This window comes from Chelonoidis abingdonii, chromosome 11 (assembly GCF_003597395.2).
Source record: "Chelonoidis abingdonii isolate Lonesome George chromosome 11, CheloAbing_2.0, whole genome shotgun sequence".
In the NCBI taxonomy this organism is placed as follows: domain Eukaryota; kingdom Metazoa; phylum Chordata; order Testudines; family Testudinidae; genus Chelonoidis; species Chelonoidis abingdonii.
Window position 1 is genome coordinate 25,506,732 of NC_133779.1, and position 17,761 is coordinate 25,524,492.

At 48.3% G+C, this 17,761-nt stretch overlaps 4 protein-coding genes across 11 annotated transcripts in view; 2 read left to right on the top strand and 2 right to left on the bottom strand.

Annotated features, from left to right (window-relative positions):
• Positions 1-17,761, top strand: part of LOC116824745 (uncharacterized) — an 864,335-nt gene that overhangs the window by 511,299 nt on the left and 335,275 nt on the right. For 2 of the 8 annotated variants that reach the window (XM_075070360.1, XM_075070358.1), the window contains 2 exons: positions 8,771-8,887; positions 9,256-13,307. The exons of 1 other annotated variant lie outside the window; for it this stretch is intronic. In XM_075070360.1, coding sequence (XP_074926461.1) covers positions 9,303-10,463 — 1,161 coding nt within the window. In that variant the 5' untranslated portion in view covers positions 8,771-8,887; positions 9,256-9,302 and the 3' untranslated portion in view covers positions 10,464-13,307. Of the gene's footprint in view, positions 1-8,511; positions 8,602-8,770; positions 8,888-9,255; positions 13,308-17,761 lie in introns of those variants that run through there. 5 more of the 8 variants (XM_075070361.1, XM_075070359.1, XM_075070364.1 and 2 more) reach the window with 3 other exon arrangements.
• The window catches only part of LOC116829256 (uncharacterized), a 385,131-nt gene that overhangs the window by 211,025 nt on the left and 156,345 nt on the right, over positions 1-17,761 (bottom strand). The gene's annotated exons all lie outside the window — the stretch shown is intronic.
• LOC116824014 (uncharacterized) overlaps positions 1-17,761 on the top strand; it is a 585,485-nt gene that overhangs the window by 120,058 nt on the left and 447,666 nt on the right.
• The window catches only part of LOC142047429 (uncharacterized), a 252,647-nt gene that overhangs the window by 111,669 nt on the left and 123,217 nt on the right, over positions 1-17,761 (bottom strand). The gene's annotated exons all lie outside the window — the stretch shown is intronic.

Sequence of the window (17,761 nt, forward strand, 5' to 3'; positions counted from 1 at the left end):
CCTTCGTACCCACAGAATTTACACCAGTGCTCTCTGATTGGCACCAGTGCAAACCCTTCGTACGGACAGAATTTACATAGTGCACTCTGATTGGCACCGGTGGTACAGACAGAATTTACACCAGTGCTCTCTGATTGGCACCCGTGCAAACCCTTCGTACCCACAGAATTTACACCAGTGCACTCTGATTGGCACCTGTGCAAACCCTTCGTACAGACAGAATTTACACCAGTGCTCTCTGATTGGCACCAGTGCAAACCCTTCGTACGGACAGAATTAACACCAGTGCACTCTGATTGGCACCGGTGCAAACCCTTCATAGGGACAGAATTTACACTAGTGCACTCTGATTGGCACCTGTGCAAACCCTTCGTACAGACGGAATTTACACTAGTGCTCTCTGATTGGCACCGGTGCAAACCCTTCGTACAGACAGAATTTACACTAGTGCTTTCTGATTGGCACCGGTGGTACAGACAGAATTTACACCAGTGCTCTCTGATTGGCACCGGTGCAAACCCTTCCTACGGACAGAATTAACACCAGTGCACTCTGATTGGCACCGGTGCAAACCCTTCATAGGGACAGAATTTACACTAGTGCACTCTGATTGGCACCTGTGCAAACCCTTCGTACAGACGGAATTTACACTAGTGCTCTCTGATTGGCACCGGTGCAAACCCTTCGTACAGACAGAATTTACACTAGTGCTTTCTGATTGGCACCGGTGGTACAGACAGAATTTACACCAGTGCTCTCTGATTGGCACCGGTGCAAACCCTTCCTACGGACAGAATTAACACCAGTGCACTCTGATTGGCACCGGTGCAAACCCTTCATAGGGACAGAATTTACACTAGTGCACTCTGATTGGCACCTGTGCAAACCCTTCGTACAGACGGAATTTACACTAGTGCTCTCTGATTGGCACCGGTGCAAACCCTTCGTACAGACAGAATTTACACTAGTGCTTTCTGATTGGCACCGGTGGTACAGACAGAATTTACACCAGTGCTCTCTGATTGGCACCGGTGCAAACCCTTCCTACGGACAGAATTAACACCAGTGCACTCTGATTGGCACCGGTGCAAACCCTTCCTACGGACAGAATTTACACTAGTGCACTCTGATTGGCACCGGTGCAAACCCTTCGTACTGACAGAATTTACACTAGTGCACTCTGATTGGCACTGGGGCACCATGTCCCAGTTTGAAGGCTTGCAGTGGTCGGGGGCACAGTGACCCCACGGTACCAAAGGAGGATGTCAACAGAGCAGACGCACACACCATAGCTCTGTCTGGAACACGCAGCATTCACTGCCAGACGGGCTGGGCTATTTTTCAGGGGTCCAGCTTGATATGCCTGCCTGGGGTGGATTCAGTTCATGGGGTCTGGGGCTCTGATCGTTCGGGATGTTCCTTTTTGCATTGTCAGTTCTTTCCCTTTATTGTCCCCCCCACCTGTGCCTGATGTCACTCTCTTCTTAACTTGCTTTGGTTATTTCAGTTCCAGTTTTTAAATGGGATCTAATAATTGCAAAGCTGAATGAAAGACAAAACAAACAGAACCATTTGAACTTTGGCACAGAGCTTGTAGAACTGTGCCTACTGAAGGTCTGCTGTAATTACCTGTAAAATGCATCTGACAACGTGGGTATTCACCCACAAAAGCTCATTCTCCAATAATCTGTTAGTCTAGAAGGTGCCACAGGACTCTTTGGTGCCTTTTACAGGTCCAGGCTAACACGGCTCCCCCTCTGGTACTTGTAATGACCTGGTTCCCTATAGCATTTTCTGGTGGGGCGGATAAAGCAATGTCAGAGAGCCACAAGCGTGTTTTAGGGCGAAAGGGCTCGTCAGGTGTTTGCTCTCTGGGGAGCATGTCACCAGCCAGGCCTTGCAGTCTTTCAGGAGTGGTGCGCTGGGCTGTATTTAGTCATCTCAAAGTAAAAGGCTAAGATGGCTGGTTCGCAGTATCCAACAAAATCTTGCAATCAATTATACAAACAGACTCTAATCTTGATAAAACAACATGGTGTTACTATTCAGTCCCTTAAAACTAAGTAATTAAAATTATGAGATAAGCACATGAGAGATGAACTGACGGCTAATTTCCATTTCTTAATGCCTGATATTTTTACACTTGCTCACACCATCTGTAGGTTTTTTTTAATTGATGCACAGCAACCAATCAGGTTAATTAATGAATGCCTGTCAATTACTGATTGCTTTCTGTTGCAAAAGCATCTGATTAAGCACCTAATTAAAACTTTACCATTTCAAGTGGAAATGTATCAACACAGCTTAGCTCCAGCGTGTTTAAATGGGAACGAAAAGTTTCTAAATACATGACAGGATGGTAAATGGGGAAAATAATCTGAAGTGCCTCTAAGCAGTGCTGAGGACTTCTGCTCCCAGGCCTTCATGGGCTCTGGCCTCTTGGCTCCCAGTCCCCCATTAGTTGTGTCCCCCTCCCCCAGCCTCAGCCCTGCTTTTACTGCAGATCTTCACTCCCCTCAACTAGGCGAGGGGGTTGGCACTGCAGCCCCTAAAGCATCTGCTGACTCTGGTCTTGCTGATACTGTCTCACATATTGGGGTATTTAGATTTCAGGGAATGATTTATCAGAGTTACTGACTCTGGGAGGTGGGGAGAGGAGATGCTGAGCGTGAGTTTGCTCCCCACTCTGTAGGGCCGTGTTCAACCCTGGTAGCCTCCATGTTACCTCATCCTCCACCGTCCCCCATGTGTCTGTGCTCATGTGTCAGTGTGTTACCTTCTGATCATAATGCCAGTGGCCTCAGCAGAGCTCCCAGACAGGAGCTACGTCACGATGGGGTTATGGTACTGAGAGTAAAATACATGGCAAGGAGGGTGTAATTATCCTCAAAGCAAGCATTACAGTCCGTTAAGTGAAATAATTAAAGTACCTTATTACTTAAAAGTACACTTGAAAGGATTGGATTTTTGTTAATAAATTGTAGTAAATGTTGATTTCATTGCACATGGACGAGAACGACCATACTGGCACTCTTGGACAATAAATGGCCTGTCCCACAATGCTTCCATCTTATGAGCCTGTTGCGCCTTCAAGACCATGACCTGGTCTCCTACCTTGAAGGAACGCTGTCTGGCATGTTTATCATACCAGGCCTTTCGCTCTTCCTGAGCATCTTTTGGGTTTTCTCTAGCAAGGGATAAAGGGTTTCAGAGGGTGTTTTTTAGGTTGTTTACAAAGTCCAGAATGTTAGTTCCCAGAGAAGGCATAAACCCCTCCCATTGCTGCTTTACCAACTGTAATGGCCCCTTAACCTTGCGGCCATACACAAGTTCAAATGATGAAAACCCTAAACTGGGATGTGGCACGGCCCTGTAGGCAAAGAGCAACTGCTGCAACACTAGGTCCCAATCATTGGAGTGCTCATTTACGAATTTTATTAAACTTCTCCACCAGGCCATTTGTTTGATGATGCTAAGGGGTGGCAACCAGATCGTTCACCCCATGAGCTTTCCAAAGGCTTTTCATGGTCACTGCCAGGAAATTAGTTTCCAAATCCGTAAGGATGTCGGAGGGCCAACCTACCCTGGCAAAAACGTCTGTTAAGGCCTCGCATGCTCTTTTACCCCTGGGGTTGCTTAGAGCTATTGCTTCCAGCCATCACGTGGCAAAATCCATGAAAGTCATTATGTACTGCTTTCTTCTGGGTGTCTTTTTCAGAAAAGGACCCAGAATATCCACAGCTACTCGCTGAAATGAAACCTCAAACATGGAGTGACTGGAGAGGGATTTTGACCTGGTCTTGGGGTTTTCCCTTTCTTTGGCACACCTTGGGGACAGTGACAGGGAGAATCCCCCAAAGTGACTCCTTTGATTCTGCTCTTCTCTGGCCTTCGCTTTATAGAATCATAAAACTGGAAAGGACCTCGAGAGGTCATCTAATCCAGTCCCCTGCACTCAAGGCAGGACAAAGTATTATCTAGACCATCCCTGAGAGGTGTTTGTCCAGACTGCTCTTAAAAATCCCCAATGATGGAGATTCCACAACCTCCCTAGGCAATTTATTCCAGTGCTTAAGCACTCTGACAGGAAGTTTTTTTCCTAATGTCCGACCTAAACCATCCCTGCTCCAATTTAAGTCCATTGCTTCTTGTCCTGTCCTCAGAGGTTAAGAAGAACAATTTTTTCTCCCTCCTCCTTTTAACAACCTTTTATCTACTTGAAAGCTGTGATCAGGTCCCCTCTCAGTCTTATCTTCTACAGACTAAACAAACACAATTTTTTCAAGCTTCCCACATAGGTCATGTTTTCTAGACCTTTCATTTTTGTTGCTCTTCTCTGGACTTTCTCCAATTTCTCCACGTTTCCTGAAATGTGGTGCCCAGAACTGGACACAGTAGTCCAGTTGAGGCCTAATCAGTGTAACAAGAAGGGTTTGTTCAGGTGTGTTAGCAACAAGAAGAAAGTCAAGGAAAGTGTGGGCCCCTTACTGAGTGGGGAAGGAAACCTAGTGACAGAGGATGTGGAAAAAGCTAATGTACTCAATGAATTTTTTGCCTTTGTCTTCACGAGCAAGGTCGGCTCCCAGACTGCTGCATTGGGCAGCACAGCATGGGGAGGAGGTGACCAGCCCTCTGTGGAGAAAGTAGTAGTTCAGGACTATTTAGAAAAACTGGACGAGCACAAGTCCATGGTGCTGGATGTGCTGCATCTGAGGGTGCTAAAGGAGCTGGCGGATGTGATGCAGATTATTGTAAAATTATCTTATAATTTGGGACCCCCAATGTGCACAGGTGGAATCTCACACCGTGGGAACACACTGTCTCTCTCTCTCTCTCTCTCTCTCTCTATTCATACAAGTAAATGATTTGTTAACAATTTAGCAAATTTAATAATTTAACAAACTGAAACTCAACAAGACAGATGGAGATAATACAGAAAGTACATTTGGACGACCATACTTACACCCTTACCTTTCTTAACCTTCTTAACCGTTATCTTAGACTTAACCATCTCTTTCTCATCACCGTCATTGTCCTCATCTTCCCCGGTGGCCATCATTCTGGCCCCTCCCAAGGTCTACATCTCTCTACCCTCTGCTGCCCCTGGGAAGTTACTATGCCATGGCCAATGCATATTCAAGAGGTCCTTATTTGTATTTCCTCCCCTTAAGGTGTTTGTTTTCTGTTGGTTAGTATATGTATGATAAAAAAGAACGAGGAAGCCTTGTGGCATCTTAGAGACTAACAGATGTATTTGGGCAGGGGTTCTCAGGCTTTTGTACTGGTGACCCGTTTCACACAGTAAGACTGAGTGTGACCCCCCTTATACATTGAAAACACTTTTTTATATATTTAACACCATTATAAATGCTGGAGGCAAAGCGGGGTTTGGGTTGGAGGCTGACAGCTCGTGACCCCCCCCACCCCCCGGTAATAACCTCACAACCCCCGAGGGGTCCCGACCCCCAGTTTGAGAACTCCTGTATTTGGGCATAAGCTTTTGTGGGCTAAAACCCACTTCATCAGATGCATGCAGTGGGAAAATACAGTAGGAAGATATACACACACATACAAAGAACGTGAAAAATGGGGGTTGCCATATCAACTCTAACGAAACTAGTCAATTAAGGTAGGTTATTATCAGCAGCACTGATAGGACCCAGCTGTATGCGTGGAGGCAAACAATTGCAGAGTCCTGTAAAGCATTACAGGAACATGAACAGAGGAGGGACGCCCATGATGAGACCATGGTCAAGCTCATGGGGGAGCAAACTGATATGCTCTGCTGTATGGTGGATCTAATGTGGGAAAGGCAGCAAGATCACAGACTTCTGCTGCAGCCCTGTGTAATCAAACTCCCTCCTCCCCAAGTTCCATAGCCTCCTCACCCAGATGCCCAGGAACACGAGTGAGGAGGCTACGGGGACCCATATGCTCAACACCAGAGGCTTGCCCAAGCAACAGAAAGCTGGCATATGTGAACTTTTGATTTGGTTTCTCAACTTGTCCTTGCCGCCGCCTCCTCCACCCCCTAACCCATCCTCTGCCCCCCCCGGCTGCCTTCTAATTTCTCTCAGTGTGTTGTGCAACAAATAATAAAGAACAGTTTTTAAACAATTTAGAATTTTTCTTTCATATATATATGGGGGTGGGTAACTTGAAGAGAAACAAACACAACTGTCACACTGTACCCTGGCCAGTCATGAAACTGGCTTTCAAAGCTTCTCTGATGCACAGCATGCCCTGCTGCATTCTTCTAATCGCCCTGTTGTCTAGCTGTGTGAAATTGGCCACCAGGTGAGTTGCCTCAACCTCCCACCCCGCTGTAAACCTCTCCCCCTTACTCTCATAGAGATTGTGGAGCACACAACAAGCAGCAGTAACAATTGGAATATTCGTTGTGCTGAGATATGAGTCAGTAAACTGCGCCAGCGTGCTTTCAAACATCCAAAAGCACATTCTACCACTGTTCTGCACTTGCTCAGCCTATAGTTGAACTGCTCCTTTCTACTGTCCAGGCTGCCTGTGTACAGCTTCATGAGCCATGGCATTAAGGGGTAGGCTGGGTCCCCGAGGATAACTATAGGCATTTCAACATGCCCAACAGTAATTTTCTGGTCTGGGCAGTAAGTCCCTTCCTGCAGCAGTTCAAACAGGCTAGGGTTCCCGAAGATGGGAGCGTCATCCACCTTTCCCAGCAATCCCACGTTGATGTCAGTGAAACATCCCTTGTGATCCACCAGTGCTTGCAGCACCATGGAAAAGTACCCCTTGCGGTTTATGTACTGGCCGCCTTGGTGTGCCGGTGCCAAGATAGGGATATGCGTTCTGTCTATTGCCCCGCCACAGTTAGGGAACCCCAGCGCATTAAAGCCATCCACAATGGTCTGCACGTTTCCTAAAGTCACTACCCTTGATAGCAGCTAGTCAATGATTGCATTGGCTATTAGCAGCACAGCAGCCCCTACAGCAGATTTGCCCACTCCAAACTGATTCCCGACTGACTGGTAGCTGTCAGGCGTTGCAAGCTTCCACAGTGCTATGGCCACTCACTTCTCAATGGTGAGGGCTGCTCTCATTTTGGTGTCTTTGTGCTTCAGGGCAGGGGACAGCAAGTCACAATGTTCCTCGAAAGTGGCCCTACGCATACAAAAGTTTCGCAGCCACTGGGAATCATCCCAGACCTACAACACTATGCGATCCTACCAGTCTGTGCTTGTTTCGGCAGAATCGGCATTTCACGGCATGAACCAGGCCCAATGCCACCATGACCTCCCAATCGCCACATGCTGTGCTTCTAGGAATGTCTGTGTCCATGTCCTCATCAGTATAGTAATTGTGTTGTCGTTGCTTCCTCGCCCAGTTTTGCAGGTACTGCACGTAGTGCTGGATAATATGCGAGGTATTTACTATGGTCAAAACTGCAGCCGAGATCTAAGCGGGCTCTGTGCTTGCTGCGCTATAGCTCCTGCATGGGTAATCCTGGAAAAAGGGCGCAAAACGAGCTGTTTGGTTCAAGATGGCCAATAAAAGGTGGTAAATGGTTGTCTTCTGTAGCTTTCGCGGAATCAGGAAGCTCATTAGAGCCGCAAGAGCGAGAGAGCAGAGTTTGCGGCGGAAGCTGTGCAGCTCTGTTCACGATGGCCAAAAAATGGTGGGGACTTGTTGCCTTCTGCAGCCTCCAAGGGAGCCAGAACTGACAACATGGAAAATGTGGCGGACGCTGTGCAGCTCTGTTCGTGGTAGCCAAAAAAAGGCAGGTAATGGTTAGATGAAAGAGTAGATAGAAAGACAAGAGGACGTGTGAGGTGGATTTATAGTACCAGGAGACAGGCAGTGCTCCGTGCTGCACCGTCTGCTGGTAGTATGGCATCTGTCGTAGCTTTCACGGATGGAGGAGCGAGTGACGGCACACACCCAGAAAGACCTGCGAGAATGTTTTTGCCCCATCATGCACTGGGAGCTTAACCAACAATTCCAATGGGCGGCAGAGACTGCGGGGACTGTGGGATAGCCACCCCAGTGCAACGCTCCGCCATTCGATGCTAGCCTCAGTACTGTGGATGTACTCCGCCGAATTCACACACTTTAGTGGGGACACACAACACCAAGTGTATAAAATCGCTTCCGAAAATTCAAATAAAATAAGTTCAAATTAATTTCGTACTGTAGATGTATCCTTCCTAACAGCCCAATAGCACCTTATTTCAGTGTGACTGTTTGGGGTATGAGGATGTGACCCTTCACTTCCCAGCTTATGGCTGCCCCTGTTCCTTAGCCAAAGGCCTTAGCCTAGAAACAAGGCCTCAGACTATCCTAGTGCGAGAAGGGCCATACACAAGCAGACTGTGATTTTGATATTTTGTTTTATACCCCTGTAACTAGCTAAGTGATAAAATACACCTAAGTTCTTAAAGTCTAGGCTTCACAGGCAGGCCTGAGTATCTCTATTCTAACAGTGGGTTCTACCCCTTCCCCCATTCTGTGTCTGTCTTGTCTGTTTAGACTAAATTCTTCATGGCCTGGGCCATCTACTATTCTCTGTTTGTACTTGTCCTAGCACAATGGGGACCCACTGTTAGTTGGCCCTGAGGCACTAAGGTAATGAATATGATTTATAATGATAATAACTCTCCTGCCACTTTGAGCCAAGGAAGCTGGTCTTGGGATGTTACTGCTTAAAAATGAGCTGGGGTTAAAACCATGGAATATTCTTTGTGACAAGTATCCCACAAATTCCACTGACCTCCCTTGTTTTCTTTGCCTGGAGTAGGGTTTCCAATTTCCAAACCTGATGTGATTTCGCAGCTGGAACGAGGGGAAGAGCCGTGGGTCCCGGACCTCCAGGGCTTTGAGAAAGAAGTTCTCCTGAGAGTTGCCTGCACAGGTGAGGTATTGGTTAAACCAGTGCAAAAACTGTCCGTGAATACAACAAACATTTGGGATGCCCTACAAAGACCTGTGAGCTCTCCAAGTTCAGGATTGTTCCCAACAGAATGGAATCATTATGGCAGATATCACTCATGGCTTCCCACCTATCCTGACTGACAACTGGCAGCAAGTCCCTCCCCTGTCTCACTTTCCCCTGAAAGTTCTGGTGAGATGTGGACCCAGAACTGACCCTTTCCTCTCTCCTCTGGGGAAGGGTTTGGGGAAAATCAGCTCCTGATAGATTTGATCTCTCCCGCACATATTTTGGCTTGTTCATCCCTTTTTCCATTCCTCTCTCTGAGATTTCCATTCTCTCTGGTGCAGGGAGTGATCTGTGTCTGGATTCTCTCTGTTTCCCATCAGGTGATGGGATGCTGAGTGAGAATGAGGAGGAGAAACCCCAGCAGGAAGATGCTGAACAAGTAGAACCACATGGAACGTTATCAGGAAGATCCAAAGGGAATGTTTCTGGGAGTTGTGCACTCCCAGAAAAACCCAAAGCCTGTGAGAGTCAGCAGATGCCAGAGGAAAACTTCAGTAGCTGTTCAGACCTTACTGGATATGAGAGAATCACCTTGGAAGAGACACGCTACACATGCCATGAGTGTGGGAACAGCTTCAGTGGGACCTCTGATCTTCTCACACATCAGAAAATCCACAGTGGAGAGAGACCTTTCATGTGCTCTGAGTGCGGGAAAAGCTTCAATCGGAGCTCTTCCCTTATCACGCACTGGAGAGTCCACACGGGTGAGAAACCTTATGGATGCTCCGAGTGCGGGAAATGTTTCAATTGGAGCTCCCATGTTATCAGACACAGGAGAATTCACACTGGTGAGAAACCTTATGGATGCTCCGAGTGCGGGAAACGCTTCAATCGGAGCTCACACCTCATCCGACATCGCAGAATCCACACGGGAGAGACGCTCTACGCGTGCTCTGAGTGTGGGAAAAGCTTCCATCAGAGCTCTGCCCTGATCACACATCAGAGAATTCACACTGGGGAGACGCCCTACACATGCTCCGAGTGCGGGAAAAGCTTCAATCAAAGCTCAAACCTTATCAGACATCAGCGAATCCACACGGGAGAAATGCCCTACACGTGCTCAGAGTGCGGGAAAAGCTTCAATGACAGCTCAGCCCTGATCACACATCAGAGAATCCACACGGGAGAGAAACCGTATGGATGCCCCGAGTGCGGGAAACGCTTCAATCTGAGCTCAACCCTTATTAGACATCAGCGAATCCACACAGGAGAGACGCCCTACACGTGCTCTGAGTGCGGGAAAAGCTTTAGTCAGCACTCACACCTTATCATACATCGGAGGATCCACACCGGAGAGAAACCCTACACGTGCTCTGAGTGCGGGAAACGCTTCAGTGATAGCTCAGCCCTCACCACACATCAGAGAATCCACACGGGTGAGAAACCTTATGGATGCTCTGAGTGCGGGAAAAGCTTCAATCAAAGCTCAACCCTTATTAAACATCAGAAAATCCACATGAGAAAGACCTGTAATAAGTCCCTTGACTAGGGCTGGCCAAAGATTTGATTTTTTTTTTTTTTTTAAATCACCTTTGCTATTTCCCATGTAGTGATATTTGCACCATCTTCACGTGGTCTCTCAGCTCCCCCAGATGAGTTGCAGCTCACCCTTCTTTGGGGTCAGTCCTGTGATCTTTTCTATTAGCTCTTTTCCTTTTGAGTTGTAGGAGTGTGTCCCCCTCCAGGCAGGAATGTTCATCAGCTCCAGGTCAGGGAGAGAGGTTTGATCCCAACAAGTACACTGAGGCACAAACTACCTGTGCCTGACATCCACTAGGACTGCACATGGCGTTGGCTGCTCAAGTTAGTGATCTTGGTGTAAAAAGACAATTATAGCTGTAGAGCAGATGCAGCCCAGGTGCAGTGGTTGGCATTAGCTTTCCCCTTGATCTGACCTAAACTCCATCACTTTTCCTAGTCTAAACAAACCTGTGCCCCAGGTAAACTCTTTTTAGAATGCTGCTCCTTAGTTAAATGGCATTGATCACACTCTTAAAGGATGCCATGATTAAATTGGGAACAACTATCTTTTACCATTTTGATCCAAAGTTTCATGAAGCATAGAGAGAATCATAGAAGATTAGGGTTGGAAGAGACCTCAAGAGGTCATCTAGTCCAACCCCCTGCTTTAAAGCAGGACCAACACCAACTAAATCATCCCAGCCAGGGCTTTGTCAAGTCTGACCTTAAAAACCTCTAAGGAAGGAGATTCGACCACCTCCCTAGGGAACCCATCCCAGCGCTTCACCACCCTCCTAGTGAGATAGTGTTTTCTAATATCCAACCTAGACCTCCCCCACTGCAACTTGAGACCATTACTCCTTGTTCTGTCATCTGCTACCACTGAGAACAGTCTAGATCCATCCTCTTTGGAACCCCCTTTCAGATAGTTGAAGGCTACTATCAAATCCCTCCTCACTCTTCTTCTGCAGACTAAATAAGACCAGTTCCTTCAGCCTCTCCTCGTAAGTCATGTCCTCCAGCCCCCTGATCATTTTTGTTGCCCTCCGCTGGACTCTCTCCAGTTTGTCCACATCCTTTTTGTAGCGTGGAACCCCCAAAACTGGATGCAGTACTCCAGATGTGGCTTCACCAGTGCTGAATAGAGGGGAATGATCATGTCCCTTGATCTGCTGGCAGTGCTCCTGCTTATACAGCCCAATATGCCATTAGCCTTCTTGGCAACAAGGGCACACTGCTGACTCGCATCCAGCTTCTGATGCATTGTAACCCCTAGGTCCTTTTCTGCAGAACTGCTGCTTAGCCTGTCCGTCCCCAGCCTGTAGCGGTTCATGGGATTCTTCCATCCTAAGTGCAGAACTCTGCAGTTGTCCTTGTTGAACAGTCTCAGCAGACGCTCCGTCACATCCTGAATTGTAGCTCCAGGCAAGCAGCACACTGCTTGAGTCTCTCGGTCTGGTCAGCAGATGGATAACTCAGTCCCCCTTAGGAGGTAGTTCCTGACCACCACCCCCCAGCTTTTCCTCTTGGGAGTAGTGGTCGTGGAACCCCCATCCCTAGGACAATGCATCTCATGCATTCTGGTCAATGGGGTCTGCTTTTGATCCCTTCCTTCAGAGAGCTCTACCAGATCATTCTCCACAGTAGAACCTGTGCAGAGAGCCTGAGAACGGTTTCTTACCTCTATCTGCATCCGGAGTACTTGGGTTATCTTCATTCTTCTTCTGGGGGTCACATGGTGCCAGTTTCTTCACCGTTCTGTGCTGCCCTCTCTGATTCTTCAGCATGTTTTGCCTCCAGAACCAAACGCTGACTTCTGTGCAGAAAGTCTTCATTTTCTCTGATGCAACGCAAGGTTGATACTTGTGTCTCTAGCCCTACAACCTTCTAAAATGGAGACCGGTTTGCACTTTGTACAGACAAAGTTGCTTCTGTACTCTTGGAGAAAGACAAACATGGCACATCCTGTGCAGATCACAACAGCTGATCACTCAGTATCCATGTCTTCCTTCTAAAAGCATCCTCAGATGTTGTATTTACTTCTCACAGAAGCTGAAAGGCAAAAACACTCTGTGGGAACTCCTCCAGGCAAACTGCCAGGCAACAGCTGATTCCTTCAGAGCCATTCCATGCCTATGGGTCCCAATCTGGCTGCCTTGTTGGACAAGAAGCACTTCCATGCTGGGCAAATGATGGTAGCCAATGAGGGAATGTATCAGATTCCAAGTTCAGACTGCAGGATACATGAATGCTGAGGCCAGAGTCTCTGGTTTTGTTTCTTCATTTTGTTCTAGTCTAATGTATCACTTCTCCTGCTGCTACTTCGAAGGATTAGAAAGTGTGAAAATAGAGCACAGGTGGTTTTTCTCATGATGCAGCCTTCCCAAGTCGTGTGAGACCCCTTCCACCCACACTTCTGGGAGAAGCCCCAGGGAGAAATGAACTCACAGAAATGGAAGGCTCCTAGGTTATGGTAGAATGTGACTTCACACAAAGCTGACTGGGTGGACATGGGAATTAAGAGAAAACTGCCCTATAGGTTTATATTTTATAATCGTTGAATAAGTTGTTACCAGCGACAATGAAATTAAACATGAAGTTTAGTGTAATGTAAGAGGCTGATTCTGTGATAATTTTCAATGTTACAATATAATTCAAGTTTTCTTCTAGTTCTCTCCATGCTGCCTCCTACTATACAGGAAATGGAGGCTAATCCTGAAATTAAACCCTCACTCCAAAGGAATTAGAGTGGGGAAGTATGTGAGAGAAATAGCATGTGAGAATAGAGACCCAGGATAGACTGTAATTATTTCTATTTCAAATGGAATTTATCTTGATAAACTTTAAAATAAATCTTCTGTTAAGAGGACAAGATGTGGAACTTTTTACCCAGTTAGAGGGTAACAGGCACAGAGTTCTCCAGGTCTCTTGTTTGCAAAGCAAAGATGTCACATCAGGCAGGAGATGTCAAAATCTACAATGGTGATGGATGTGTGATGGGAGCTTTTCTGGGTTGGTTCTTTTTTGAGGTTGTTTTTTTAATGTCATTTTTGTTTTGTTTTTGCAACCAGTTATTTTTATAGGTGCTGAGGCCCCATTTCCTGTTGAGCACAGCTGTTTAACCCTCAGGCCTGGCTCTGGAATCCTCCCCAAAACTGGCATCGTGTTTCTTTCATGTTTGATATCTTTGGGGTTCACACATCCACACTACATGCGGTTCACAGCAACAGATGCTTTGAGAAACCTGCTGGGTTAAACGGGCCTTTTCCAAACTGACATTGGCCCAAAGTCTGCCTCAATTCAGCTGGATTGGGACACGACTGTGTCAAAAGAATGGTTCACACCTGCTTTGCCCAGAGACCTTGGGGGAGGGGCAGTAAGATAACATAAGGAGGAATTGACAACAATAAAGTTAAAGACGTTCATCTTGCAGGTCAACAAGCCTGTTCATTCCCTCTGATGCGTCTGGCACTGGTCACTCTCAGGCAGCACACTGGGCTAGATGGACTATTGGTCTGACCAGGGCCGGCTCTAGCCATTTCGCCGCCCAAGCACGGCGGCACGCCGTGGGGGGCACTCTGCCGCTCGCCAGTCCTGCGGCTCCGGTGGACCTCCCGCAGGCGTGCCTGTGGATGCTCCACCGGAGCCGCAGGACCAGCAGACCCTCCGCAGCGATGCCTGTGGGAGGTCCACTGGAGCCACCTGCCGCCCTCCCGGCAACCGGCAGAGCGCCCCCCGCGGTATGCCGCCCCAAGCACGTGCCTGGGGCCTGGAGCCAGCCCTGGGTCTGACCCAGTATGACCAATCTTGCGTTCTTCTGTAAGCCATGTATGGCCTCGTCTACACTGGCTAGTTTCTGCACGGTAAAGCGGCTTTCTGCAATGTAACTTCTGAGGTGTGCACACTGCCAAGCCACTTACTGCGCAGAAACTGCATAGTTGCAGCACTGTAAGAAAACCACCCTGACAAGAGGCGTACAGCTTGCTGCGCCAGGGCTACAGCGCCGCGGTGCCAGTGTAGACACCCTGGTCGATTACAGCGTGTATGGCTTCATAAGCCACGGCATGAAGGGGTAGGTGGGGTTTCCCAGCATCACAGTGGGCATTTCAACTTCCCTATAGGGGTCTTCCGATCTGGGAAGAAAGTCCCTGCTTCCAGCTTCCTGAACAGGCCAGTGCTCCATGTCATGCACCTTTCTGGACCAACCTGACTTAATGTCTGTGAAACGCTCACAAGCGCCTGGAGAACCATTGAGAAATACCCCTTGTGATTCATGTTTTCAGCGGCTAGGTTGTCTGGTGGCAGGATTGGAATATGCGTGCCATCTATCCCCCGCTACAGTTAGGGAAGCCCATTTATGCAAAGCCATCAACACTGTCTGTCATGCACTTTGCCCAGAGGCTCAGTCTTTCAGAACAGGATGCAGTTAATGGCCCTGCACACTTGTCAACAGGCGTCCAGTGGTCAACTTTCCCACTCCAAACTGGTTAGCAACTGATTGGTAGCACTCTGGAGTAGCCAGTTTCCTCAGTGCCATTGTCACACAGTCCCATGAACGTGGGTTTCCTCATCCGAAAGCTCTGCAGCCACTGCTCGTCATCCCAGATGTTCCTTTTTCTATTTTGTCTTTTTCTTTTTATGAACTTGGAGGCCTCCCAGCCTTTCTATTAGATTGGGGTGTAACAGTGCGGGGGGGGGGGTGTGAACACCACTGAAATCTGCACAGGGAAAATGCTAGGAAGACTAGTTCCCCAGATCTTAATAGTCTTAAAACTCTGCCCTATGAAATGACTGAACGCATGCTCCTCACCTATGGAAGCATTGCAAGGAACTGAGCTGTCAGATATGTATTGTTCAGAGAGAGCTGTTTGAACTTCTTTTACTAATGTCTCTCTAAGGTCTGTATGTGTTTTGGAGCGAGAGGGTGAGGAGAAGTATTAGCTACACAATAGTGACATCTAAGGAGAAAACTGTAATTGGCTTTGAGATTGTAGGCTAAATGTAAGCAATAATTTGGTTTCAGTGTTGAGATATTCAGCTGGCTAAATCTGGGTTGCACGGCCTGGGTAAAAATCTCTGATTGGGGTTTCGGCATCACTAACTATGCACCTGCCTCCGTGGGTTGCTTTAGGGTTTATAAGGGTTGGTTTTCTGCTGTATTAACCTGATGGTTTGACTAAATTGATGACTTGATTCCAATGCAATATCCTTCTTAACTCATTGATTTCCTGATTTGACCTGAACTTTATCACTGTGTTGTTTAACGCTCAGCTGAGTGGTGTCTATAGTCATTTAGCCTTAGTGATGTGCACGCTTGGCTTTCTTTGTTCATGTTAATAAAACATGGAACTGGGACATTGGGTCATTTATTTTAATAAGCAACTGGGGCTGGAGCTTTTCTTTGTATAGTTCCCTTTAATTCAATCTCCATTTTCTTCATTTCATACTCTTCTAAGTTAAGGAACGTGCAGCAACAAACACTGACACAACCTGTCACTGCCCCATTGTGCCCACCCAGCAGGAGTAGAGAACAAACCCCTCCTGGAGCAGGGACTGTCACACTGGACTGTAAATACAGACGCGTGTTCCCAAGCTTTGCTGTCTTTCTCCAATCCTGGCATAAGGCTCCCACCTACAGCACCTTGTAATCACGCCTGGCAGGCAGGAGACCCCTATGTGCATTCCCTGGGGAGGCTGGGAGACCCTGGGCACTGGGGGCTATTTACCCAGAGCTCAGGAGCAATCTACTCAGGGGAGATGCAGGAGAAAAGAGCTGGGCACTGTTCCCCCCCTTCTTTCTCCTTATCCCCCTTCGGGCTCTCTCTCCTCTTCCTTTTTCCCCCTCCACCCACCCTCTGGCACAGAGACTTGGTCACTTCTCTGCTCCTAGCGGCTCTGGGACACACAGAGGCAGGAGGAGCAGCAGAGATGGGGCTAGTTCCCATCTCGGAAAGTCCCTGGCTCGGTGAGTGCGGCAGCTGTGGCCTGGTTGGGCTTGAAGGAGCCAGAAGGGGCCGGAGCAGTGGTGTGGGGGGCTGGTAGGAAGGAAGGCAGGAAAAGAGCCGTGGGGCAGCTTTGTAAGGTACCAGACGTTGCTGGTGCTGCTGCCTCCAGAGTGCGCTGGGAGCCGGGGCTGAGCTCCGGGCTGCTGCTGTGGCCCCAGCGGGGCCGGGCCAGGGACAGACTTTCACTGAAGCTCTTTCTGCGCCAATCCGAGGTGGGGACTTTCTCCAGCTGGACCCAGCCCCAGGCTCTGCTGCCCCGGCCCAGAGCTGCAGGCTCCAGGGGCCAGAGAGACCCCAGGGCCAGCAGCCACGTGGCAGGCAGGACAGAGACTCACCCCAAAGGCTCCAGGACCAGCTCATTGCGCAGCCCTGGGGATCTGCTCCTGGCAGGGAACGCGCCCTGGGCGGACCTGGACAGTGATCGAAGCCGGCTGCTCAGGTGTAGTGTGGAAACTGCTACCTGTAGGAATTGGCTACTCAGGGTGCACTGAGCATGCTCAATAACATTGCTGAAGCACTGCCCTTCACCCTGCCCTTACTTGGAATCAGCTTCTGAGACTCCTATTACGGGGTTCAGAGGGGCAATCAGAGGAGGGGGTGGCACAGGATCGAGAGGGCGGCGGAAATGGCCTGCGGAGGTCAAGAGGCAGGTTAGAAGGGGACTGGGTGCAAATCAGTGATGGGAGAAATGAAGCATGGGATTAAGCCCAGGGGGAAGGAGCTGCCAGATGGTGACAGAGGCTTGGGCAGAGGGGGTAACAGTTACCTTGTGGGCTGAGACACTCGTGTTGGCAAAAATGGGGTAACAGGGGCTTTTCATTTTCCCTCCCACCACACACCTCTCAGCACGGGCTCCTAGGGCTGGGGTCTTAAAGGCACAGGCACCCCAATGCCTTAGTCACCCCAGCTCCTCTGTCTGCCTGATGTCACCTCACCGAGGTGCTGCAGGAGCTTGATTCAGTGAAATAATTTTAGAGAAACAAAAAATCCTCATCAGTGTATCTGGCTGCATAAGTCACCACTGTGAAGTTTTAAGCAATTAGGACAAGTCATCAAATAGGAACAACCATATGTATCAGTACTGCTACTGGTAGCAATTACAGCAGATTGCAGCCTGTCTGCTGGTGTGGAACAAAAATATCTCCAGAGGAGCGAGAGCATCCTCAATCACTCCCTCCCCTCCCATTATTTATACGTTAATAATACAATACATGTCACTGAAAGAACCCTTGTTAAGCAAGCAGTTTCAACGGTCAGCAAAGAGGTTTCCTTCTGGTCATTTCAATTAACCAGCTGTGTTTTTCCCCAGAGTTTATCTCTC